At 45.7% G+C, this 25,265-nt stretch overlaps 1 protein-coding gene across 2 annotated transcripts; it reads right to left on the reverse strand.

Annotated features, from left to right (window-relative positions):
- Positions 1 to 25,265, reverse strand: LOC110086449 (von Willebrand factor A domain-containing protein 5A). 2 transcript variants are annotated; one of them, XM_020807374.3, is made up of 20 exons: positions 24,563 to 25,265; positions 23,878 to 24,041; positions 22,062 to 22,162; positions 21,556 to 21,758; positions 19,577 to 19,799; positions 16,812 to 16,984; positions 13,265 to 13,379; positions 12,769 to 12,941; positions 11,746 to 11,834; positions 11,135 to 11,279; positions 9,813 to 9,892; positions 9,597 to 9,711; positions 7,856 to 8,020; positions 7,574 to 7,677; positions 5,332 to 5,537; positions 4,021 to 4,182; positions 3,314 to 3,346; positions 2,362 to 2,543; positions 865 to 988; positions 1 to 543 (listed from the first exon to the last, which is right to left on the reverse strand). In XM_020807374.3, exons 3-20 carry the CDS (start codon positions 22,099 to 22,101, stop codon positions 464 to 466), a joined length of 2,412 nt encoding a protein of 803 aa, XP_020663033.3. In that variant the 5' UTR covers positions 22,102 to 22,162; positions 23,878 to 24,041; positions 24,563 to 25,265; the 3' UTR covers positions 1 to 463. The 2 variants fall into 2 exon arrangements, with proteins under 2 accessions (XP_020663033.3, XP_020663032.3); XM_020807373.3 differs by lacking the exon at positions 23,878 to 24,041.

A 25,265-nucleotide genomic window follows, 5' to 3' on the forward strand; every position in this document is an offset into this window, starting at 1 on the left:
TGATGTAAACTGAAGTTTATTTTTTCATTTCTTGGCTCCAAGCAATATAGAACAGATCACATTAAAAGCTTAACTACTATTAATTCCACCCTGAAGGTTAGTTACAGCAGAAAAATATTCAATATTATCTGGAAATAAGCTTAGATTGCGTATCCAGTGCTTGGTTCTGTTCTTTCTTTTTTCTGCCAGTAATGATGTATTCTTGTTTTTTTTTTTAAGACTTAAAAAATTAATATGTTCCTTTAGGAAAGTGCTGGGCTAACATAGACCAAAGAGGCCTGTTGATCTCAAGCCTATTGCGGTAAGAGAAAATTCTACCACTTAGTAGAGATACTCAGAAATCAGAAGGAACTATAACTTGGCAGGGACTCATGCCACTTTTGGAAATGCAGGAGAGCTTTTTTGAAGGAAGGCACAAAAAAGTAGGAACGCCAGTTCAAACCATCAGGTGATGCAGCCGACTTCAGACCTCCAGCGTTTGGGGGTCCACACTGGTTCCCAGCAGTGCATTGCCAGCTTTCACAATCTCCACCAGGCAAGGTGCTGTAGAGAGAGAATTTGAGAGATATTTGCAAGACTTGCGCAAGACAGGACCCTTCGGAGGTTATTATTCATGCACTTGTGATAGACCAGAAACCTGATAATGCACAGAACAGTGACAATGACTCAACTGGGGTTTCAACGAGCAGGGCTGCTTGACCTTTCTTCAGGAAATAAGAGCCTTAATGAGGGATTAATTGGCCCCAGTAGGTTTGAAGGGGATGCAGATGGAGCCTTCTTTTCCTAATATCGAACTCTTTCTACTCTTTGTGATGCCCTCCTATTCTTCCTCGCCCCATTCTCAGTTCTCCCTCACCATCTTACCGGCCGTTGCGTGGAGCCAGTTGAGAGCTTTCATTTCTAGAAGCTCCCACTCGTCTTTCTGCTCCAAAGCCTTGGAGTGGAGCCACAGGAGAGCCAGTACTGTCGCCCACACATTCTGGGCCACCTGGGGGTGAGAGGAGGAGGACAAAAGGCACAGTGGAAACTTGCACATTTACTGGACTTGTATAGACATAAATGCCTGGTCAGTTTTAAGGAGAGCAAGTAACAGTGAAATGTGGCTTTCTAGTCCATGACCCACGGACCTGAAACTGCTTGGATTTGGATTTGCAATCCATGGTCTGAAATGACAAAGGTTAGAGCCATTTCTATGGAATCTGAACTTGGAAACTTTTTGTGCGTGTGGGCGAGGGGATGCTGTGTAATTCGTGGATATTCCCCAGTCAGTGGACATGCTAACTGGAAGGTTATCTTAGAACTCCAGAGCTGAAAGGGACCTTATGGATCAATGAGTGCAGCCCCTGTCAAGGAGGCACAATGGGGGAATTGAGCTCCCAACCTTTGGTTCTGCAGCCAGAGACCTAAACTACTGGGCTATCCAGCAGTTCTAGGTATGAGAGCAGGAATACAATACAAAAGAAAAGAGGTTTTACCAAGCTCTGCATGGAACAAACCTTAGCAAAGGTACCTTTCTGCCAACATCTCCAATTTGTCTGTTTATAAGGTGACCTGTCTCATGCTGAAGTTTCAGACACCCATTTTCTGTTACTCATAGAAACTGAGAGCTAGCACAGTGTACAGTGATGCCTCGCTTAACGGGTGCTCTGTTGACGACAGAATCGCTAGACGTCGATGTTTTTGTGATCGCAAAACGATGTTCCCTATGGGGGAATTTTCCTTTGCGATTATCAGTTCCCTGCTTCGGGAACCAATCATTGCAAAGCGATGATTTTCGGCCAGCTGATCGGCAGTTTCAAAATGGCACCCAGGTAAACAAAATGGCCGCCCGCTCTTTTCTGGCACGGATTCCTTGCTGCACAGGCAGTAAAAATGGCCGCGCTATGGAGGATCTTCGCTGGACTGTGAGTTTCAAGCCCCTAGGAATGCATTAATCAGGTTTAATGCATTTCTATGGGCTTTTTAAAATCGCATTATGTTTTCATTTTACAGCAATTTTGCTGGAACGAATTAACGTCGTAATGCGAGGCACCACTGTAGTTAAGAGTGCTGGACTACAACTCAGGAGACCCGGGTTCAAATCCCTGTTTGGCCATGGAAACCCAAGAAGGGGTGGTAAGAGGAAACTTCTTGAACATCTCACATACTCTGACAACCTTACTAGGTTCTCCATAACAACAGAAACAAATATTAAACTTGACACAAGGCAAGAAGCAGCAGGAATTGAGCCGTTTGCCAGTAAGAGCAATCTGTAATTCTTAGCTCTGATCTCTAAGCATGGCCTTTTAAAATCACAAGTGGTTGGTCAGATAAACCAGGACCTCCCCTTAACAGGGTAGAAGCTACCTGTCATAAACTTACCTGGGCAGGTATTTTGCTCAGTATCTCTGCCTCACTCAGGCCTAGGATGCTGGCCAGGTTAGAAGCCAGAGGCCATGATCCATTGGCATTCTGAAGGGAAACTAGGTGCAAGAGTGGTGATTCTTCCTCCTTGGGGCTCGGCTTTTCTTCATCAAAACTTTGTGGAGCTGCTGACATGGCAACTGTGGAATATAATGTCACAATGAGTGCTTACACATTAAAATTCTTCACTAGCATCACTATACACATTTTGCTTCTCATGCTAATGACTGAAATTCAGATTGGATCGCTGTATAGTAGGACCCCTGTAACTGCAGGGGATTGGTTCGAAGTCCTTCCACAGATGCCGAAAAACATGGATTACTATTTTAATAAGGAACCCTGTACTGCAGTGGACCCCAACCTTGGGCCTCCAGATGTTCTTGGACTACAACTCCCAGAAGCCTTCACCACCACCTCTGCTGGCCGGGATTTCTGGGAATTGAAGTCCAAGAACATCTGGAGGCCCAAGGTTGGGGATCACCGCTGTACTGTATATTGCATGGTCTCTGACAAGTGGCCAGTTCTGGTAACTGCATCATGAAACATAAATATTTTGGTGGATTTTTCTTTTAATATATTTAATATTTTCAGACTGCAGGTAAGTGAATCAGCAGATCCTGATCCTGCAGATAAGGGGACTCCTACTGTATTTGAAATCTAGAGACAGACAGATTTCACATTCATCTTGCACAATGCTTCGGCAATTGTCCTCTCGCCCATATCCAAGGATACTCATCTCAAGCATTACTTGAAGAGTCACACAGCACACAATCCAACTGGTAGAGACAACAAAAGACGGAGGGGGGATTTTCGCTTCGGTGCAGCTTGCCCATATGGCAGATCCCCCACCATTTCCCAAATGCCCCACCACCTCAGCCTTAAGATCTAAGAAAGCTTTCACATACATTACCTTCAGGGGGAGATGATGAACTGTAACATCCAACTGTGGAGACAGAAAAGGAGGGATTTTGCTGTGATACATTTTTCCCACTCATTATCATCATCTTAGAACTGCAGAGCTGGAAGGCACCCTACATACAGATAACTGAATCCAGCCCCTGTCATGGAGACCCAATGGGGAACTGAACTCTCAACCTCTGGCTGTGCAGCCAGATGCCCAAGTCACTGAACTATCCAGCAGTTCTGGTGAATGAGTATACTTATCATCTACCTAGGGAATATACTTTTCAAAAAGGATCTCTTGTGTTTTCATGCATCAATTTGGGATAGGTTTGGACTGTCAGAACAAAGCTGACCACACACTTAATAGACCTCGCCACCCATTATCTACCAGTAAATTTCCAGTCAGTTCTTGGCATTTCTTACATGCAGAAAATGCCCAGGGATCTCCTCAAGTCAGGGTGGGTCTCTGTGGATCCCCCCTTCTATCCTTTCCCTTGAAAGTTGGTGCCCCCTTTTGCCCACTTCCCTGTTCAAAAACTTCCAAGACCTGAAGAGATTAGGGTGCAATCCAGGCTTATAAAGAAGTGTCCCACTGACCGATTTTATGTCAAGTTCACAATTAATAATTACACCCACAAACTAATAAGTATAGAGTTTGGCTCTTCCCATTCAGATCATACAGACAGCCCACTGTGATGCCATGGCTTTCCTTACTTGTATGCTGTTTCCGGCGTGAAATTTTTAAATACCTCGGCGCTGCCTTTGCCGCCCCGAACCCTAGTGCTCCATGTGAATATTCATTTCTAGCACCCAATGCTGGCATTGAACACATCATTGGTTGAGGCACTGAATACATTGCACACATAAAGCCAGATCCTTGGGAGGAACAAAAACAGAGCAATAATGAGGGGCATTATTGGCGCTCAAGGAGAAAGAAAAGTTCCGTTTCATTTGTATTCCACCATACTCCTACTGCGCTGAAGGCAGGGAAACTGTAGCCTTCGGCATGACTACAGCCCACCAGTGGCTACAGCTGCTTAGAGTTGACAGTCCAACCTCAAGGGCCACAGGTTCACTACTGAGGGGGGGGGATACAAACAGCCCCCCCCCGGGAATGCAAACAGCCCCCCCCCCGGTATCCTCCTTGAATGATCTATTTCTGCTCCAAAAGACCCCTAGTGTCCTCGTGAATCAGTGGGAAGCAATTCTGCCCTGTTGGGGGGAGGGCCTCTGCACCCCAGCTCTGCTACTCCTGAAAACATTTGTTGGTTTGTTTTCAGAATATCAGACATGAGGCAGCACAGCTCCCTCCTCCATTAACCCCCTCCCCCGCTGCTATTTAAAGAAAAATGGAAGGGGTCCATCCTAAGCACGGACTCTTGTCAACTGAGGCAAGGCACAACGCAAACACTTTGGAAAAGCTTGAGGAGAAGTATTTATCTACACTGGTAAACAGTACATAGCGGTTTGATTTGAGTTTAAATGGGATTCCTGAGATTTGAAGTTCATCAAGGTACTCAATATTCTGTCTTTAAGGAACTCAAGCACACTCCTGTGGACTATAGCCCTAGAGTAGGGGTTCCCAACCTTGGCTAATCCAGTTGTTCTTGGACTGCAACTCCCAGAAGCCTTCACCACCAGCCGTGGTGAAGGGGGTTTCTGGGAGTTGCAGTTCAAGAACACCTGAGTTACCCAAGGTTGGGAACTACTGCACTAGAGCTATCCAGCTTTAAGTGGGATCGAAGGTTTTCTCTCTTGAGGGCTGCTTTTGATAATTTGTTTAACTATCTTCTGATACATTGTGTTTTTAATGGTATCTTTTTTTCTTTTTTTTAAAAAATCACATTGTGAGTACAGATGGGCAAAACCCGGTTCGTCCCAGTTTGTACAGGTAGCAGCCCAGGTGCTATTGTCACCAAGAAAAAAAATCTTCCACACGGTGCCAACACATAACATGGCCTTCTGTTTGACTGCCTCCACCCATTGGCGATTGGCGCCGCCTCATGGGCACACCCTTCAACTCACCTCCATATGCAAGCGGGATGTTTCTGCGGGTGAGGGACCCCTGAAGTGGCTTGCCCAGCTCCGTGTTGACTCCTATGTAGGCTGTCTGTGAACACACCACCCCAGAACTCAGGCTCGTCTCCAGTGCCAGGCGTTTCTTCCCCTCATCTTCGTTCCCCTCAAGATGCTGCAGAAGGACCTGCGCCGCCAGGCGGTGAATAGGAAGCCTGGGGGTGGTTTGTGAGGGGGAGTTAGTGGGGGGGGGTAAGCATGAGAGATGGAGAGAGAAAGATTTTTTTTTTTAAAAAAAAGACTCTTCTGTATAGCTTGTAATGGAAAGTCCACAGCCTTTGCACAAGAAGCCCCACAGCTTGAAACTTGGAAACCCTTTGCTGTTTGTTTTTCCATTTACTCATGGCTTTGCCCTATACTCCAGAGGGTGTTTCTCTGGCCTGACCACACAAGAATGGCTTTCACCTGTGTTTGCCTAAAACCACCTGCTAGTTGCAACTGCTTTTAAGTGGCATTGAAATCCCACTGATTCACTAGTGTACCCGGGAATATCAATGGGTTTCAAGCCAGATTCAAGCCTTAATGTGCCTTGTTTGGGACCCCAATCTAGCCTGTATAGGTTGTTCTGATACCCTATTGCCTCATGAGGGAAAACGTCTGCTTTATTCATCTTCTCTACACAAGGACTATGCTCACCCAGTGTTCAGAGGCCTGGTGAGGCCTGGCTGTGTGGGTCACACAACACAATAAACGGCTTGGGCCCTGGATACCTGAAGGACCGCCTCCTTCCATATGAGCCTACCCGGCAGTTAAGATCTAGCCAGGGGGCCCTTTTGAAAGAGCCATCCCTCAAGGAGGTAAGAGGGATGGCTTGTAGACAAAGGGCCTTCTCGGCAGCTGCCCCCAGACTATGGAATGCCCTCCCGACTGAGATTCGTCTGGCGCCGACACTGATGACATTTCGGCGCCAGGTCAAAACCTTCCTGTTCCAGAAGGCTTTTAACTGAAATAATATTAACTGTGGGTCTGATGGCAATTTTATATATATATTAATTGTATTTTAATTGTACATATTTTTATTGTATTTTAAATGCTGTAAGCCACCCAGAGACCTTTGGGTAGTGTGGGCGGCATATAAATTAAATAAATAAATAAATAAATAAATAAAATAAGGAAAATTTCCTGAGAATCCTGGCTAAACAAACAATCTGCATGCACCCTGTTCACTCCTGCTTCCTAGTGTGGATGCTCAATGAAGCCCCCAAAAAGTGAGCAACTATAAGGGTTGACCTCCATATTCCAACCTTTTGCCATGTCCCCCCCCCTTTCACAAGTTAAGGCAGCCCACCAGTTTTGTTCAAATTTTACAAATCCTTGCTTGTTTGATACTAGCCAAGCCAGAATGTCAGTTATGACAAATAAGGCACGCATGCTGCCTATGCAACATGCAGCTCCATCTGGAGAAACCTGGCTTAGTGGGATCGTAACCCCAGCGAGGGGTTTGTGTGTGATGTCATCACCCTAAGATGGCAGACTGGAGTTCTGTCCCTCATGAAAGTGAAAGTGGCTCAGCCCACACAAAGCAGTGCTAAATGAGTGGGTTTAGTGGACATTTTAGCTTCCCACAATTCTGTCCCCAAACTTTTGCTCTGTTGTAGAAAACAAGGCTGGCCCAAGTCCTTTAGCAGCTTTGGCTGAATGACAAGATGATGTGATCACTCTTGTCTAGGAGGTTCGAGCTACGTGGGAAGAGGGCTGGGTGTATGGTACCCACAGCTCTGTCCTTTTAGTACACTGTCATCGTCTTTCCCTCACCCCCAGCATCTCCCACGTCGGTTGATGCCTTATGCCACCTAAGTGTAGGTCCAAACCTGATGGAAAATACAATAGGCACCTGGCAAGACCACTGCCCACAATGACTACAATGAGACCCTGTCAGGGACCAGAAGATGAGGAGGCCCTATCAGGGGATATATTTTCCAGAGGCCCTGAAAACCTGATGCACTTACTATGCATTATCCATTCCATATTTACATATGCATGCTAAACATGATGAAACATTTATGGTTTTAGCCTGAAGCCCCAGACATGGAACTGAAAGACGGTGGTTCCCAAAGGGGAGCCACGATTCCTAGCTTTTCAACTCCACTATCAAATATTCTACAACGAGGAATCCCAAATGCTGTCTGTAAGGAAGCGAATTTCCATCATCTTTGACAAAGACAGTGGAGGTCTACAAAAGTGGTCTCACCTGTCCTTCTCCTGAGCGTGGAGTGAGAATGTTGCCGTCTCTGTGAAAGACTGGTCTTGGAAGGTGTAGTGAAGGACAGCTTTGCCTGTCATGGAGTCTGTAGGCTGCAAAAAACACTGACGCATCAGGGCAGGGAAGAATGCCTTGTGGGAGAAGGACATTCTGGATTGTGGATTCTCTAGAGGCCGTCTAAATTGCTTTAGCAAAGGCTGGCCCCATTTGGTCAACTGAGAATGGAAAGCAACGTTTCTTCTCTTAGGAATTTAGTGCGGGGTTACTTGCCTGAAGCTGCCCACAAATCTGGGCATAGATGAGGCAACGCTGTCCCTGGAAGATGACCCGAGGTCCTGATCCCACTAGCATGGCCTCAAGACTAGAAGGCAAGTGCCAGTTGAGGGAAATCTTTGTCACTGCTGGCTGGAGGGCCTTCTTCAAAGACTGCAGGGCCTGCAAGAAGACAGCAGTCTTACAATATGGGTGGGAGAGAACCTGGACTCTTGTGTAGAAACAAACAACTCAACACATACACATATATCCAAGTCTTCAACTCATATGGACCAAGATTCTGCCTAAAACTGTGTGGATACCTTTTGAAATGAACTGGAAAAAACAGTTAAATAAGGGGCCCTCTTTTTAAAATTTCTTATCTTTTGTACAATTTTGGAAAGCCCTTTGGGTATTCAGGGAGAACTAAATTTATGTTAAACCACAGAGGCTGAAAACTTATTTTTTGACCAGTAATTTCTTACGTGTCTCACTACAAATCCATCACGCATTATTTGTTAATATCAACTGCCATCCCCTCCAAAGCAGCTTGTTGCTACTCCTTATTTGTTTCGGTGGTGGTGAGGACATAATATTGATAAGGGTAAACAAACACCACACTTCAAGAAGGATGCCAACAAATTGGAACAAGTTCAGAAGAGGGCAACAAGGATGATCAGGGCGGCCGGAAACCAAGTCTTGTGATGAAAAACTGAAAGAACTAGGCATGTTTAGCCTTAAGAAAAGAAAATCGAGGGGAGACGTGATAGCACTTTTCAAATACTTGAAAGGTTGTCATACAGAGGAGGGACAGGATCTGTTCTTGATCATCCCTGAGTGCAGGACATGCAACAATAGGCTCAAGTTACAGGAAGCCAGATTTCGGTTGAATATCAGGAAAAAACTTCCAAACTGTTAGAGCAGTACGACAGTAGAACCAATGGTGAGTGGTGAGCACTCCAGCACTGGAGGCATTCTGGAAAAATTTAGACAATCATCTGGCAGGTATCATTTCATTTGTACTCCTGCAATGAGCATGGGGTTGGATTCAATGGCCTTATAGGCCCCTTCCAATTTCATGACTCTATGATTTTATGTTCCTTATTACATCAAAAAGGTAGCATCACTCCAGTTTTGAAATGTAACTTTAAGAGACTCTCCTCATTCTGAAAAGCAATTTGTAACAGTTAACTGCTGACTTGATATCCATCGCTCTGTTCCACGAATATAAGAATGCCAATGATTTGGGTAATGATCACCATCTCCCCAATAAAAGCATGGAAGTATTGTTTCCACTAAATCCGTTCAAAGATACATTTTTTTAAAAAATAGATCTAGTGGTTCCCAACCATGGATTCCCATATGGTCGTGGACTACAACTTCTAAAAATTCTGGCCAGCACAGCTAGTGGCGAAGGCTTCTGAGAATATTAGTCCAAGAAAATCTGGGGACCCAGGTTTGGGAACTACTGGTCTAGATGTACATCCAGTGGGCATTATAAGTTGTGCAATGTTTAAGAAGGCATCCAGGTAAAGAGTGAGAGGTAAAGAGATAAAGAGGAGAAAAGTGAGCCAAAAGACCAGTCTAAGGATACCTTTCTTTAAGCCCTGGTCTCTCTGGCATCAGGCAGGCAGTGACAGATCTTGTTTATTCTGGTTTCATCCAGGCTCTTTAAATTAAGCTCATGCCCATTTTGGGGGCCGGGGGCAAGGGAAGGAAGGAGGTCAAGGGGGAAAGGTCACGGCTCCTTTAATCTCACCTTGGCTTGCATGCGCTCTTTGCCCGTGATGAACTCCGCACTGCCGCCAGCCGCTCGAGCGATGCCTTTGATAAGAGCTGTGGAGGCACCTTCGCCAATACCAAAAGAAAAGCACCTGTTTGGGGGCACGAGGAGAAAGAGATCGGGTCAAAGAAGGTGACACAAGCCAAGAATGCAAACCAGAAGGCAAACTTATATTCCTTTCTTGCCCCTTACCTGTGAGAGCTGCTGTGGTGTTGAACTTCAGCAATGACCTTGTCTGTATTAGACACTTCACCATCAGTGAAGACAAAAAGCTGGGAAGAGTTGGGGTGTAAGAGAGATCAAAGATTATCTTAGCCATGAAGATGGAGAACAGGCCAATTCCATGCAACCTCCCTACATCCCTGTGAGCTTGGAAGATGTCGGTCCTTCCCAAACACAGAAAAAGTTGCTTTTTAAGACTGTCATTCCCAGAATACTCCATATTGGCTGGAGGATTTCTGGCACTCTCCTCTTAAAAAAAAAACAAACCTTCCTCCATCTCTGATCAATACAAAGAATGTCTCAAGGTATGTTTTGTAAGATGAGGTGATCATTTCAGAAGGATTTTGAGAAGTTGCTACCAAATTCAACACATCAAATATGTCCCCCTTCCTGAAAATCTCCACAGTCAGTATTCTCACACTGAGAGGCAGTGTGAGAATACTGGAGGGTAGGATTGGAATTCAGATCAAGTGTCTAGTGCCCAATGAATCCTGATAGAGTTGTGGTAAGCTTGGGCCAGTCTCTGGCATTCTCAGCCTGATGTACCTCACAGAGTTCTTGTGAGGATTAAACGGGGAGGAGAGTCACACACCACCTAGAGGTTACTGGAGGAAAAGCAGAATGTAAGGGGAGGGGAAAATGTGTGCTTGCTTGTACAGTGGTGCCCCGCATAGCGAGGTTAATCCGTTCCGGATTAACCTTCGCTATGGGGAAACATCGCTAAACGGAATAGGGAAACCCATTGGAATGCATTAAACATAATTTAATGCGTTCCAAATAGGCACAAAACTCACCGTTCAGCGATGTTCCTCCATAGCGGCAGCCATTTTCGCGCCCTCGGTAAGCGAGGGCAGGGCGCGAAAATGCTGCGCGTGGCTATTTTGGGGCTTCCGGCAGCCATTTTGGAACCGCTGAACAGCTGGTCCCCCGACATCGCAATGCGAAGATCGGTAAGCGAAACGCTTACCGATCTTCGCGATGCGAGTTTTGCCCATTGCGACCGTCGGTATGCCTCCGCATTAGCGATCCCAAAAAAGGGATCGCTATGCGAATTCATCGTTATACGGTGCGCTCGTTAAGCGAGGCACCACTGTACATAGGTACCAACAAGTCTAGGATTTGAGAGAGTGGCTAAGGACTACTCACTTCCACACGGACATATGGATTCCAACTTCTTGGGTCACTAACACCCCTGGGCCACATACTTTCATTACTCTTCTGCAAGTATGAGCTTAGTACAAACTTCCATTTTGTACAAAAGGGAAACGGGCCCCAAAGGGAGTCTCAGTCACCTGGCGAGGATGTCCTTCATGGCATGGCTCGCTGTAAATGGCCTTCAGTGGCTGCAGAATCTCAGTTCCCCCCAGATCAGCTTCCAGTTCCTTCACACGCTGAAGCGAGTCTGACATTGTCTCCTGGGTATATTCTACACTCTTCCTGCAGAGGGTGTCAGAGAGTCAAGGTGACTGGGGGCATTTTCTTACATTCAGTCAAGTGTCCTCCCTCCCTGCAACTCTAGCATTTTGAGACTTCACTTCTCATCAGTCCCTGGCAGGTAGACCAATGTGGAGAGATGGTAAGAAAGGAAGGAGGATGCTGGGAGTAGCAATGTGCCAATGTCTAAAAGGCCACTGAATCTCCCATCACGCCTTTCCAGATTCTAGCAACAAATTTAGCCAGTGACTTTCTGAGACAGGCGTTGGAGCTCTGCTTGATAAGTAGAAAGAGAATTCACAGGTAAAGCAGGTTTTCTGTATTCTCTGTTTGAGGCATTACTCCAGTGGGTCACGACAGCACAGTGGTGGAGGCTGAAGGCATTCAAGAGGTGAACTCCAAAATATCTGGAGGCTACAGAATCCCCTGAAACAGAAGCCCCAACTGTATAGGATGCTTTCGTACTCACGGATAGAATGAGTCATATCGGGACCCAAAGCCATAGATGTTGAAATAGCACCCCAGAGGGAGACTCTTCAACAGGAAGATCAGTGTCTCCTGGGATAGGAAGAGGAAAAACCGTAGTTACAGTGGTGCCTCGCAAGATGGGCGCTCCTTTTAACGATGAATCTGCATTACAATAAGGTTTTTGCGATCGCAAAACGACGTTTTGAATGGGGGAATTTCGCTGCGCAATGATCGGTTCCCTCTTTCGGAAACCGATTTTCGCTTCCCGACGGTCAAAACAGCTGATCGCCAGGTTTTCAAAATGGCCACCAGGTGCTCAAAATGGCTCCCCGCTGTGTTTAGGAACCATTTTTCCCTGCACAGGCACCCAAAAACCGCCACCCCTATGGAGGATCTTCGCTGGACGGTGAGTTCTTAGCCGATTGGAACCATTAACCAGGTTTTAATGAGTTTCAATGGCTTTTTTATTTTTGCTTTACGTTGTTTTCATTCTACAGCAATTTCGCTGGAACGAATTAACGTCGTAATGCGAGGCACCACTGTACTGAAGATAACACTAAATGATCATTTAAGACCTATTTAATATCACAAGCTCCTGTTCCTCCTAAGGACCCATCCATTCCCAGTATTTCCTAGTGGTCTTCCTGTCCCATGTGATGAAGTGACTGGAATATAGGACTAGAACAGGGGATCCAATCCTCACTGAGCCACAAGCCTCTCTCTTTTTCTCTCATTCTGTAAAATATTTTTACCCCATCTTTCTCCTTAAGAAGAACCTTATGTAGGCAGGCATTCTCTCCAGGCCTGATCTACTTCACAGGGTTGCTGTGAAGATAAAAATGGTTTAGTAGGAAAGAGAGTATCTTGAGTGTCTTGGCATGATCAAAATGACACACCTACAACAGAAAACAATACCTCTTCTCATTTGCCCCCCCGCCTATGTGTTCAATAGCACGTAGAAACCCCTCCTTTCTTCCAGGAGATCCACAATTCCATCTCATCCCTCCCTTGATCTGTGGGGCACCTTGGCACTCTGAATGCGTGATGGCGAATCAGGTGTGTTGTCGGTATGGCAATCCATGCTGCCAGAGCGATCCAGCAGGAAGATGAATTCTCCAGTAGAACTCTGGGCTGGCTTTTCAGCTGGAAAACTGGGGTACATAGTAAGCAGAAGGGCTGGGTCCCCCATCAGTGAACCTGTGGTTTGCAGAAAGCAGGAAGACCCAATAGACATCCTCATCTCCAAGAACCCCTTGCATTTCAGCTTCCAGAACACATTCAGCTCTCCATCCGTAGGCTTAAGCCTTAAGCCAAGAGCACCATAATGTCACTGACTGACAGAATGTAAATGTTCCACCATTAACAGAAGATACACATGGAGTGTGCCAGAACCCAAAACTAGTTTCAATACAGTTTCAATCCACAGCCTGGACAGCCACCGGCAAGGAATGCTGGAAGCTGTAGCCCAACCACATCTGGAAAACCCCATATTTCTCATCCCTGCCGTAGGTTGTGCTCACCTGGGGCAACTCCAGGCTTCCCAGCTTCTAGAATGGCACTGGGTTTATGAACATCCTCGTAATAAATCAGGAGTTCCACATCTCGGTCGAATTGATGCCCTTCGGCCAACGAGACCTTTTGAAAATGAAGACGAGAGACAAAAAAGGATGCAATCTAATGAAATGTCAGTCCCATCAGGGAAGTCTCTCACATCTGCCTTCCATTCTGCAAAATGTAAAAAATATTTTAAGACATTCCTACAGACTGTGCCAATGTTCCCCCCACAAGTTTAGCCAAAGTGACCCTCATAGTGACAATAATGCATTTAATAAATTACAGGAGACTCCTAAAAGTCAGAGGGATTAATGCCTTGTGGAGGCTGAGCAAAATGGCAAAGGGGTGCAGTCTGCCCAACATTTACAGTGGACCTTCGACTTACAGATGGCTCGACTTACAGACTTTTCGAGTTACAGACTTCTCTGGCTGCAAAATTTAGATTCGACTTGCAGCCAAAGAATCGACTTACAGACCAGAAAAAAACCAAAATGGAATAAAAATAGAATAAAAACCACTGGTTATGTGATTAATCGGTTTTCAGTGCATTGTAGGTCAATGGAGATTCGACTTACAGACTTTTCGACTTGCAGCCACCATTCCAATACGGATTAATTCCTTAAGTAGAGGGTCCACCGTATTTGTAAATGCTCATGCTTAAAGAGGCTGTAAAAGACCTAAGTGGCTGCTCAACCGGTTACTTGGGGAAGACTTCAAGTGGAAGCTGGCAGAAACCAGTTTCATCCAGCCAAATGTTTACCTCAGATATTCTGGGGTCAGAAGTTCAAAAAATGGTATGGTGTACCCAGATTGGACGGTCCTATGCTTTCAGACTCTCTTTGTCCTTTGATGTCTGATTCTGTTATCACTTTTCTCATTAATGGGATGCTTTGGGATCATTTTGCCAAATAGCGAAATAGAAACATCAGAGAAGTTGGCTGTACAGAGATGTGTTCAAGGTGCACTTCCCGAGCAGGTATACAAGGGCTAGGGATTTGGGCCACTGTTGAGTTTCAGTGTAGACCAGTAGTTCCCGACCTTGGTTCCCCAGAACTTCTTGGACTGCAACTCCCAGAAACCCTGACCAGTATAGCTAGTGGTGATGGCTTCTGGGAGTTTTAGTTCAAGAACATTTGGGGATCCAAAGTTGGGAACCAGTGGTGTAGGCCAAACTCCAAAAAGGGACTGGCCCACAAATGTCTCCCCAGAATCATTCTTCAGGGTCTCCAGAGGTACAGAACCTGTACAAGGCTTCTCTCCATTCTTTTACAGGTTCTGCTTTTGTTTTACTATCTCTTGTCTCTTTAACAATGTTTAGTAAGGACATGGAACTTGTTTTATCAATGGTTAGAAACATGTTGTATAGATTAAGAGCTTAATATATATTATAGTTGTATTAATGATTATAAGCTGAACCCAGGTGACACAATGTTAAATAAGCATGGATGAATAATAATAATAATAATAATAATAATAATAATAATAAGAATAATAAGAATAAGAATAAGAATAAGAATAAGAATAAGAAGAAGAAGAAGAAGAAGAAGAAGAAGAAGAAGAAGAAGAAGAAGAAGAAGAAGAAGAATTAAAAACGACAACGTTTAGTAAGGGCCAGGGTGAAAATATTATGCCAGTGGGACCCTATAGGAGCCACAAGGACAACCAAAATACTGTAACCTCACCTTGAAAAAAAGAAAAAAACTGGAAGTGGCTGGTGGTCCACCCTGGTTTTGCAATTTTTATCTATTAAACAATGCAGCAAGTCCTGCAACCTTTTTAAAATATGAATTGCTACTCCTGCACGTTTCCAGGAGCAGTAATTCACCTTTTGGCTAGACAAAAGGAGGGTAGAGGTGAAGGGGGCCACAAGGAGCCTCCAGGCTACTCCTTGCTCACTACCATTCTACACCATGAAATCTAATTCTGGAAACTTGATGCATTCTAAATCTGCAAGATTTCAATCTGGATTGAAACCAGTTTTGGGCTCTATCACACCCCATGCATATCTTCTGTTAATGCCGCAACATTTACATTCTGTCAGTCAGGGACATTATAGTGCTGTTGGCTTAAGGCTTAAGCCTATGGATGGCAAACAGCACTGTAAGAGGAATGAACTCTGAGTATCCAGTCTGCACTGCAGAATCAGCACAACAGACAATGAGGGGTATGGCTTTCAGCTCAAAAGACAGGCTGCTGAACTAGATTTGTAGCTTTTCCCCATTAGAGCAGAAAGGTCACATAGAGGTGATCATATTATGGTGCTTCCAGTTCACCAGCTCCAAATGTAAAGCTAACAACCTCTTGCTGACTCATAAGAAAGATGAAATGTTCCATTACAATTTTCTCCAAATATCATTTTCCTCCAAAACTCTCAGACTGTGATTAAGAGCAAGAAGGGGAATCTGTAGCTCTCCTGATGTTTTGGATGACAACTTTCACAATCCCTCATCTTTACCTGTGCTGGCTGGGACTTTAGGGAGTCCAAAGCTACAGGAGGACCGAAAGTACGCCCATCTAGTCATGGAGCACCAAGACATGCTCTAAAAGCTTTGAAGCCTTTTTTTTTTTGAACACCAAAGCCACGTGTCACCTGGTTGGCCAAAGGTTCCTGACCCTTGAGACTCTCAGTCCACCTAGTCCTTAAGTTATTTTATAGCATTTAGTTTTGGACAGCTGGTTTCCCCCTCCCCTAGGATGGGGTGGGAGAAAAGGTTCTCAGACCCATGGCCTTAAAGGAGGAAGAGTTTTAACACTGTGCTTGACCAAGGTCCAATATGGCATCTCTCCAGCCCAGGCTGGTGTGCTATGTTACCTATAAAGTGGTGCCTCGCAAGACAAATGCCTCGCAGGTCAAAAAACTCGCAAGACAAATGGTTTTCGCAAGATTTCCATTTTTTGTTCCTGCCTCATGTTTGCAGATTTTAAAATGTTTTTCTCTGATTTTTAAAAAGTTAAAAGTTTTTTGATTGAAATTTTTAAAATCATCTGCACAATATGTATGGCTTTAAAGAGCACTTAATAAACCCTTTGCAAACCAAATTTGACTTTGTTCTTTTTTTTTTGCCCATAGGAACGCATTAATTAGATTTCAATGCATTCCTATGGGAAAATGCATTTTGCAAAACAAATTTTTCGCATGACAACATTAACCATGGAATGAATTAAATTCGTCTTGCAAGGCACCACTGTATATGGTGAGGTTTTCTTATCTCACTGATTGTAGGTCTGGGGAGCTTCAGATCAGGAACACAGCAGGCACCCCACCCTGCCTTGCTTACAATTCAGCTGACATCTGCACTCTATGTATGTTTGCACATGTACTGTCTTTTAAACCTGTCAACTAGGCAAAGCCAAGTGATGTGAATACAATAGCCATATAGTTTGGCGTCCCGCACTGCTCTGGATTTGGAATGGAGACGGCCCTTCTAGCAAGGAATGGAAGAAAAAGAAATATAGCCCCCTTTCCTCCAAACTACAAGTACCCCTCAAACCTCAGTTCATCAGTAGACCTACCTGGGCAGCGGTGCGGTCCTCTGCTGTGTAGCAAAGGGGTTGAAGGGTACACTTTGACTCCACGCGGTTGATGCCAAAAGAAGACTCCACTGTGGCATGGAGGCTGAGTGTGTAGGGAAGCTGACCTTTAGGCACTCGTGAAATGCTCTCAGTGACCGTGTCTCCTTGTGAATCTGCAGAGAAAGAGAGAGATCCATACAAGGTGACCGTGGACAAGGGAGTGATAAGCAGGGAGAGATGACACTACCAAGTTTTGCTTTTTCTCACACTAGACAATTAAATCTCCAGTCCTTACAAACCCGTTTATGGGGGTGGGTGGAGAGAATTCTGGTTAAAATTTTATCACAAGCAGTGGACCAAAATTCTCAGTCTCCGCATGGCCCTATTTAATAGGTACAACCACTCCTAGAGAGGATCAAGTTGGATCTGCTGAATGAGTAGCTATTAAAAATGATGAGCCTACCAAAAGAAGAGAAGCATTAACTCCAGTTCAACACCAAAACCTCAGCTGAATACCCAGCAATCGAAAGTCAGAATTTAACAGCTCAGAGAACTCTGTCCAGATAAGCAAACTTATCTGTTCTACTTTGTCGCACACTCAACTATTTGCCACTCCAAAGTCTTTCCACTGGGTGGAAAGAAGGAACTTCTGGATTTTCTGGACAGTTCTTATTATAAACCCCAGCTAAATTAAAATGGTGCCCTCCCCTAATGAGAACTGCAACAGCAACAGACACCACAGGCCACTACAGATATGACATACAGCAATATGCAATTCCAGCATCCGAAGGAGGAAAAGCAATAGGACTGTCTAAGCCAAGCAGGAACAAGTGGAGAAAAGACTGGGATAAGATGAAAATTATCAGCAGGTGTAGGATGGGAGGTTGTTGTTTTGGATCCTTGCCATTAAGAAAAGGAAAGGAACTAAGTTGATACATGGCAGAAAGAAAGACCCACACACTGCCTATCTTTTTTTAAAATTGTATTTTGTGCCAAAGATCGATTGGAGAAAATGTAGCTAGAAATCTGCCCTTAGCACCTCATTCTGTCATCACATGAAGTATTAAACCTTTAGACACCAGTGTAGAGATAAATTTAAAAGTACAGTACAGTGGTGCCCCGCATAGCGAGGTTAATCCGTTCCGGATTAACCTTCGCTATGGGAAAACATCGTAAAACGGATCAAAAACCCCAATTGGAACACATTAAACAAATGGGCCCAAAACTCACCGTTCTCCGATGTTTTCCCTTGTTCCGGTGGCCATCTTGGGTGTACCGGCAGCCATTTTGAGCATCCCAGCGGCCATCCTGGGTGTACCGATGCCCCTTTTTTTGTGTTCTGGCGGCCATCTTGGGTGTACCAGTGGCCTTTTTTTTGTTCCGGCGGCCATCTTGGGTGTTCTGGCGGCCATTTTTTGTTCTGGTGGCCATCTTGGGTGTACCAGCGGCCAATTTTTTCTTCCGGCGGCCATCTTGGGTGTACCGGCACCCATTTTTTGTGTTCCTGCGGCCATTTTGGAGCCGCAGAACAGCTGTTCCCCCATCGTAATGCGAGCGTGCAATGCGGATTCATCGTTCAACGGTGCACTCATTATACGAGGCACCACTGTATAGGTGCTCACTGTCAGCCTGTCCGCAGCCACCCTCCCAGTAAGGACAGTCCAAAAGTACAGTGGTGCCTCGCATAATGAGCGCACCGTTTAACGATGAATTTGCATAGCAATCCGTTTTTGGGATCGCTAATGCAATCGCATACCGATGCTTTCTATGGCCGAAAATCGCTTTGCGACGATCAGTTAGCGTTTCACTTACCGAGTTTTGCATAGCGATTTATTTAAACAGCTGATCGGCGGTTCCAAAATGGCTGCCGGACGCCCAAAATGGCCACGCGCAGCGTTTTCACACCCTGCCCTCACTTACCGAGGGCGCGAAAATGGCGTCCGGATGGGGGAAACATCGCAGAACAGTGAGTTTTGGGCCCCATTGGAACCCATTAAACGAAGTTTAATGCATTCCAATAGTTTTTTCTGTTCCGTATAGCGATGTTTCCCCATAGCGACGGTTAATCCGGAATGGATTAACCTCGCTATGCGGGGCACCACTGTACAGGTAGGTGGATCAATAAGCAGGCAGGAAACAAACCAGGAGGAGGTCTTTGGTAAAGTTAATAGCTGTTGACTGCATTTAAGACCAAACTGTCCTCAAATACTCTGCAGTATAACAAGGATGCTTTGGAACAGCATATTGTTTGTAGGAAACCAATTTCTCTCCCAGCTATTGTGATAACTGCAGCTAATCTGGGGGGGGGGGGGACAGGGAAACCTGAAGGGGGTGGCATTGTCCCTGTTACTCAGAAAGTTCTGTGGGTTTTACCCTGTGAGACCTCCACTATACAGTACACTGCTTTTAGCTCTCCATATATGCTAGACAAAAACTTCCACAATTCCTTATGTTTGCTCAGGCTTTTGGGAGTTGAAGTTTAAATCACTGGAAGAGCCAAGAATTCACCATATGTGCCTTAATGTATGGTTCAAAACAGCCTTTCCCACTTTGGGCTATTTCTTTTTGTCCTACTCTGTGTAATTTGAGAAGGATTTGAACACACGGCCGTGAAGTACAGACAGATGACAGAAGGCCTCAGCCCTTTCCAAGGGCTCCACCACTTGCAGGAATTCTTGTAGGCATTAATATAGGTGCCATGACAGTTGGAAAGCAACACATCACCTTTAAACGAACAGCTGAGGTCAGGGGATCCAGGCTATTACCTCGTGGTACATAGCGAGGGTTGAGGACAGCAGGCAGGACAAAGCGGACCGCCCCATCAGGCTCTGGAACCAATGCCTGAACATAGCGCAGCTTCAATGTGGCTTCGCCGTCAGGGGGAAGGTTCCCCAGACTGCAGGTGAAAATGTCGCTGGTGTTTTCTTCTCTCCCAAGCAGGAAAGCCTGATGGCCTTCACTCACAGCATCATCATACTCTTGCTCTGCCTGGAAGGGGTGACAGATATGGGAGAGATTGAAAGAGACAACACGTAAGACGTGGCGAGTCAGAGGCAGATAGGAGTTTTCAGAAACAAGGTCTACTCTAGATGTCCTTGTTCTCTTTAACAGCTTTTGGATTCACTGGATTTCTGATCTCATTGGCTGCCATGTGTTCAGAATTTGGTTGTGCAAAAAGATGAGAAGATCTGCAATTTTTGAGATCCAGCTAGAGAAATAAAAGGGAGAGAGACAAAATTAGAGCAAATTTCTTCTAATGTATATGTATACTGAGAGCCAGTGTGGTACAATGGACTGAGTCTTGGCTTAAGGAATAGGGTGTCAGAAATACAGAAAAACACAGGAAGCTTTATCCATATTGCTTAGTATTGTCAACAACAACTGGCAGCAGTTGTCCAAGCTGCAGTATTTCTTGTCCCTATGTAGAGGTGTCAGGGACTGAACTTGGGAACTTGTGCATTCAAAACATGTCCACTACTACTGACCCTCTGCTATGGAAACATATGAGTCCATTGGTCTATGTAGGCCAGCTTTGACTAGCAGCAGTTATCCATGGTCACACCTAGATGAATTCCTTGCTCCAGCTAGCTTCAGTCCCTTTGAACTAGCAATACTGGAGGCTGAATAGGGCTTTCTGTATTCATAATATTTGGCTTTTTTTTACATACTCTTTCAATCTCAAGGAATGGAACTGTGGCTGCTCCTAAGAAAATGTTGTGTCTAAGACCAGGGTGACACGGGGGGGGGGGGGGACTGTATTTGAATCAGGTTTAGCATGTTTTAAATCGAGAAGTGTGTTTTTCGGTTGCAAAGCAAGGTATTTTACTGGCCGGAAAGAGAATCATTTATTTTAACTCATTTATGAAATCCATTGAGTTTAAATTGTTTTGGCATATGTACATACCTCTGTCAGTGTAAATTGTGTCTATGGGGTTTGCCACTCCTTGCACTCACCGGTGTGGCCTCCCTTTTGCCAGCACTGGCTGCCTTGCTCCACTTTGTATGTGTCTCTCTCAATCCTGGGTGTCCTCACTTAGAAGTGTTTTTAATCTCCTATTTCTTTTAGTGCTGCATCGCTTTACCAATATGCCACTTCAAAACTAAAAATAAAGAAATCCAGTATTGGCTGCCGATCTCTTCTTCGAGCAGGTGAAGGGGTGTGTGAATGAGCTGGAGAAGCAAGTGTGAGCGTCTCTGGAGCCAATGGGGCTGGCTCAAGGCTGTCGTTCCCTCCTTGACTCCCTGCCAGGATTTTAAATGCTGTGCAACTCCTTTTGCTGGAAGGCTTTTCGCTGCCCTGAGAAGCACACACCTTGCATGTATGTACGTGTGAACACATACATGAGAAAAGAAAAAGAAGGGAAAAAGAAGGGGACCTAGAGGAATGTGTCAACTCCTCAGCTGACTCCTTGTGAGCCAGCTTGTATAAAGAAGAAGGAAAAGAGGGAGAAACACGGAAGCGAGCTAAGCAAAAACACCCCGCCTTGAGATTGAAAGGGTATATTAAAAAAGGGGATAATACTTTTGGAGGAAATGGGCTTAAAAATCCAGCAACTACAGATTAAAAGTTCTCTCTGGGAAAGCCTGTGACTACCACATGACTTTAATTTCAAAATTTCAATTTCAAAACCCCTGATCCCTCTCCTGATTCATATTCATAATGTAACAGCACATTAACAGAAGTCTCTCAAAACCTAGACTGCTGTATTCCCAAGGACCTTTACGCTTCCCAGAACTCCCCCACCTGCTTCTTTTCTCGGATCTGGGCTTCAATCCGCGTCCCCCCAATCAGGCCCTCGAAGGCGTATACGGCAGCTTCATCATCTAAGGGGAAGACAAAGATGGCTTCCACTGGATTCTTCTCCTCATTCTGGTACCGAAGCTCAGACACCACGTCGGCCACGAAGCCCTGGATCACCACATCTACAGAGATGCTTCGTAAAGGCACTGGGACAACAGTAAAGCAGAAAGATTTGCCTCACAGTAAACAAGGAACCTCCCCAACCCTAAAGTTCACAACTGACCCCCCCCCATTCCAGATCAGCCTGGCCCCAAGTCCCAAAATGAGGCCAACTTGTTAGCTTAAGACCCAACAAAGCTACATCATGACAAAATACTGTATGAGTGAGAAGATCTACATTGGCCCTTTTAAGCTGTACGTAGTATCTGAATTTTTAGAAGCTTAAACAACTGGAATTTACTATAATGCACTAACAAAGCTGAACCACCACAGGCAGGACTCCAAATTACCTGGTTCCCGAGAAGGCTTGAGAAGGCCACAGCTGGTCATGGTGGCTGCTGCTGCTGCTGCTCTCAGGCAAGGCACCAGGTGCGGAGTGACACTGTGTCAACTGCGGGACAACAACATTTCACTTTTTGTTCCTCTTTCTGTTTAGAGGGCTATAGAGAGTTCACATGACACAGGCTCCCATTCTACAGACTTTCTGGAACTTTCTTCCAAATACAGGATTGCTGACATTCTCTATAGCAGTGGTCCCCAACCTTTTTGCCTCCACGGACTGGTTTAGCATCCAAGGGAGGCAGGGGGTGTCCGTGGGTGGGTGGGAGGGGCTGTGGATGAGTGGGAGGGGCATGCATGCATATGTGTATGTGTGTGGGGGGAGGAGATTTGTCTCCATGGCCCGGTCCTGGCAAGGCCATGGACTGGGACCGGTCTGCAGACCAGGGTGGTGGTGGTGGTGGTTGGGGACCCCTTCCCTACAGCACCACCACCAGCTCAGTAGGATGTTTTAAAACTTGTGGGAAGAAGGCCTCCGATACACCAGGATAGAGAATGTGTGGTTTTTCAGATGTTGTTGGACTACAACTCCCATCAGCCTTAGCCCGCAGAACCAAAGGTGATATGATGGGGATGATGGTTGTAGTAGTAGTCCAACAACAGCTGGCGGGCCACACATTCTCCACCCCTGCGGTAGAGATTACATCTCTTTTAGCATCATTATTTGCACAGGCTTCCAAGGAACGTTTAATGGCATTATTTTAATCTGGATCAACGACTGGGACCTTCATAGGTATTATTTTAATACAAAGCACACATCTAACAAATCCTGATACACTTCACAATGAAAGCTAATAGCATCCTACTGTTGTACAAATAATTAAGGCTTTCATTCTCAATGAACTAATCGGACTCAGCACTTTCAAAAGGTCATGGATCAAAAGCCACATTCTATGGAAGTCACTGCAAAGAGCCTTCCCCCCTTCCATTTATCTCTGTTCTAACAAATAATAAGAAATTCAGAAGGAGGGTTAAAGAACATTAAGTTAAGTAAAACGTTTAGTAGGAGAGCCTCAGTGGTGTAGTGCAGTAGTTCTTAACCTTTGTTACTCAGGTGTTTTTGAACTGCAACTCCCAGAAACCCCAGCCAGCAGAGCTGATGGTGAAGGCTTCTGGGAGTTACAGTCCAAAAACACCTGAGTAACAAAGGTTAAGAACCAGTGGTGTAGTGGATGGAGTGTTGGGCCAGGGCTCAGGAGACCTGGGTTCACAATCCCAGGATACTCAGTAAGGCAGTTGAAAACCACTCCATGGAATTTATTAAGGCTGTTACAACTTGGAAGTGACTGAAGGCACATAAGTATGGGTTGTATTATTTTATAGCATAATTAATGGAGGCCGTTCCACACATTTCCGTAACTGCTTGCCTTGACTGCAATTCAAAGAAAGGGCCTCTGCTTGAACATGCAGATTCGGTGTGACTCTGTTCCGGTAAGCAGCTTCAGACTAGAAAATAGCAACACAAGTCATGGGAATGCGGGAAGGATGTCAGGCTTGCTGTCAACTCTCAAGTCCAAAAATTCAATGGCGGTCCTGGGGTCTCACCCCAGTGTGGGTGTGGGCATACCCCTGCTTGCTCACAAGTCACCTATGGTGGAGGATGATGTGAAACAGGCCCTGTCACGACTCCCTCCCCATCACGAATCCCCATTGAGTTCAACCCCCTACATTCCAAGTCAATTATTCTATGATTGCAAAGCAGCAGCGCCCCCCCCCCCAACAAGAAAGCCTGGATGGGTTTGGCCTCTGTAGGAATGGATGAGTCACCTTCTACGGAAGACACCCGTTGAGTGGGGACCTCCCCCAGAGTGCAATTCACAGGCAATGTAAAGGGGCCCCACCAAGAGAGAGGGGGGGGCATAGCAACACTGGGGCAAGGGGTCCTTGAATGGGATCCAAAACGATGTCACTTGGCAAAAGAAGAACGCAATCTGGAAAAAAGGAATTCAGATTGGTTTTAGCACAGTGGCTTACTGGGGAGGATCCCTCAACTGAAGCAAGAAAGAGAAGCAAAGTTAGAGTGGGGCAATCAATGGGTGGGTCCATGTGCAGAATGCCCTATAACTCCAGCCCTGCCTTTGGAGGACTACAAATATAATAAAAATAACTGTATACCATCAAGTTCAGCTGGACTTACAGCGAACATTTCCAAGGTTTTCTGGATAAAGAGCACTCAGAAGTGTTCAGATTTAACAGCCCCCGCTAATTCCGGGGCGCCCTGGGATGGTGCGACTTGCCCCCCCCCCCCGGCCCCACAGGCTGGCTTTTTCCCCAAAGGACGCACACGGGGGGCTCGAACTCGCAGCCCCCTTTACCGAGCTGTCCAAATAGCTGTCGTACAGCAAAAGCGGATGGGTAAACGAAGCAAGCCTCCCCTTAAGGTGCCCCAAGGCCGGTCTCCCTCCCCCCTTAAACGATTCAGGAAGGACGAGGCGGCACGCAGGCAACATACCTGGAGGCTGCAATCGGCGTAGAAATTAAAAACACACCTAAGGAAGGGCGTGAAAAGGACGCCTCTCCTTCTTTTTTGAGTCTCCGCTGCTCGGAGCTGAAACTGAAAGTAAACCCGTTGCCCCGCCCGCACCGGCGAGGGGGCGTCCACCAATCCCGCCCCTGGCCTGGCGCTTGTTTTCGCTCATCATCCTGCCGTTATAACGAAACCTTTTCCCCCTTTCCGCAAATTTATTTTGGGCACCATGAGCGCAAGAGGGGAAACAGGAGCCAAAGAGAGAGATCCAGAACCGATGTGAAGGCGCAGGATGGACAGGCTGGCTGGCTCTTGTATTTTTCATAGCTGCCTTTAAATCAAAATATCATCTGCCGTAGCCCGTCCTGTTCCAACGCACGTCAGGATCGTACAGAATGGTCACGGTGCTGATCATTAAAGGCATCCGAGGCAGTTCTGCTGCAACCCCTCATCAAGGCAATGAAGGCATAATAAAGAAAACATTACCTGACTGATTAAAACCTAGATTTAGCAGATTAAGCAACGGGAAACACGCAAGGCTGCGTTCAGGGAAGGAAAGCCAGGTGTAACACAACCTCCCTTTTGCAACACAGCTTCAAACCCGCAAAATTCTAGCCCTTCTGATTTTACATCAAAGTTTTATCTGATTTGTGTGCTGTTCGAGGCTACAAATGCAGTATGTATGTAT

This window comes from Pogona vitticeps, chromosome 6, assembly GCF_051106095.1.
Source record: "Pogona vitticeps strain Pit_001003342236 chromosome 6, PviZW2.1, whole genome shotgun sequence".
NCBI lineage: Eukaryota > Metazoa > Chordata > Lepidosauria > Squamata > Agamidae > Pogona > Pogona vitticeps.

Excerpts from the sequence above, each read along its gene's own strand:
- LOC110086449 (XM_020807373.3), bottom strand. The coding sequence starts at position 22,101 with ATGACCAGCTGTGGCCTTCTCAAGCCTTCTCGGGAACCAG. Across the intron at positions 13,380-16,811 it reads AGGACCGCACCGCTGCCCAG|GTCTCGTTGGCCGAAGGGCA; the intron begins GTAGGTCTACTG and ends CATTTTCAAAAG. Across the intron at positions 4,183-5,331 it reads CATCCCGCTTGCATATGGAG|GATCTGGCTTTATGTGTGCA; the intron begins GTGAGTTGAAGG and ends GTTCCTCCCAAG.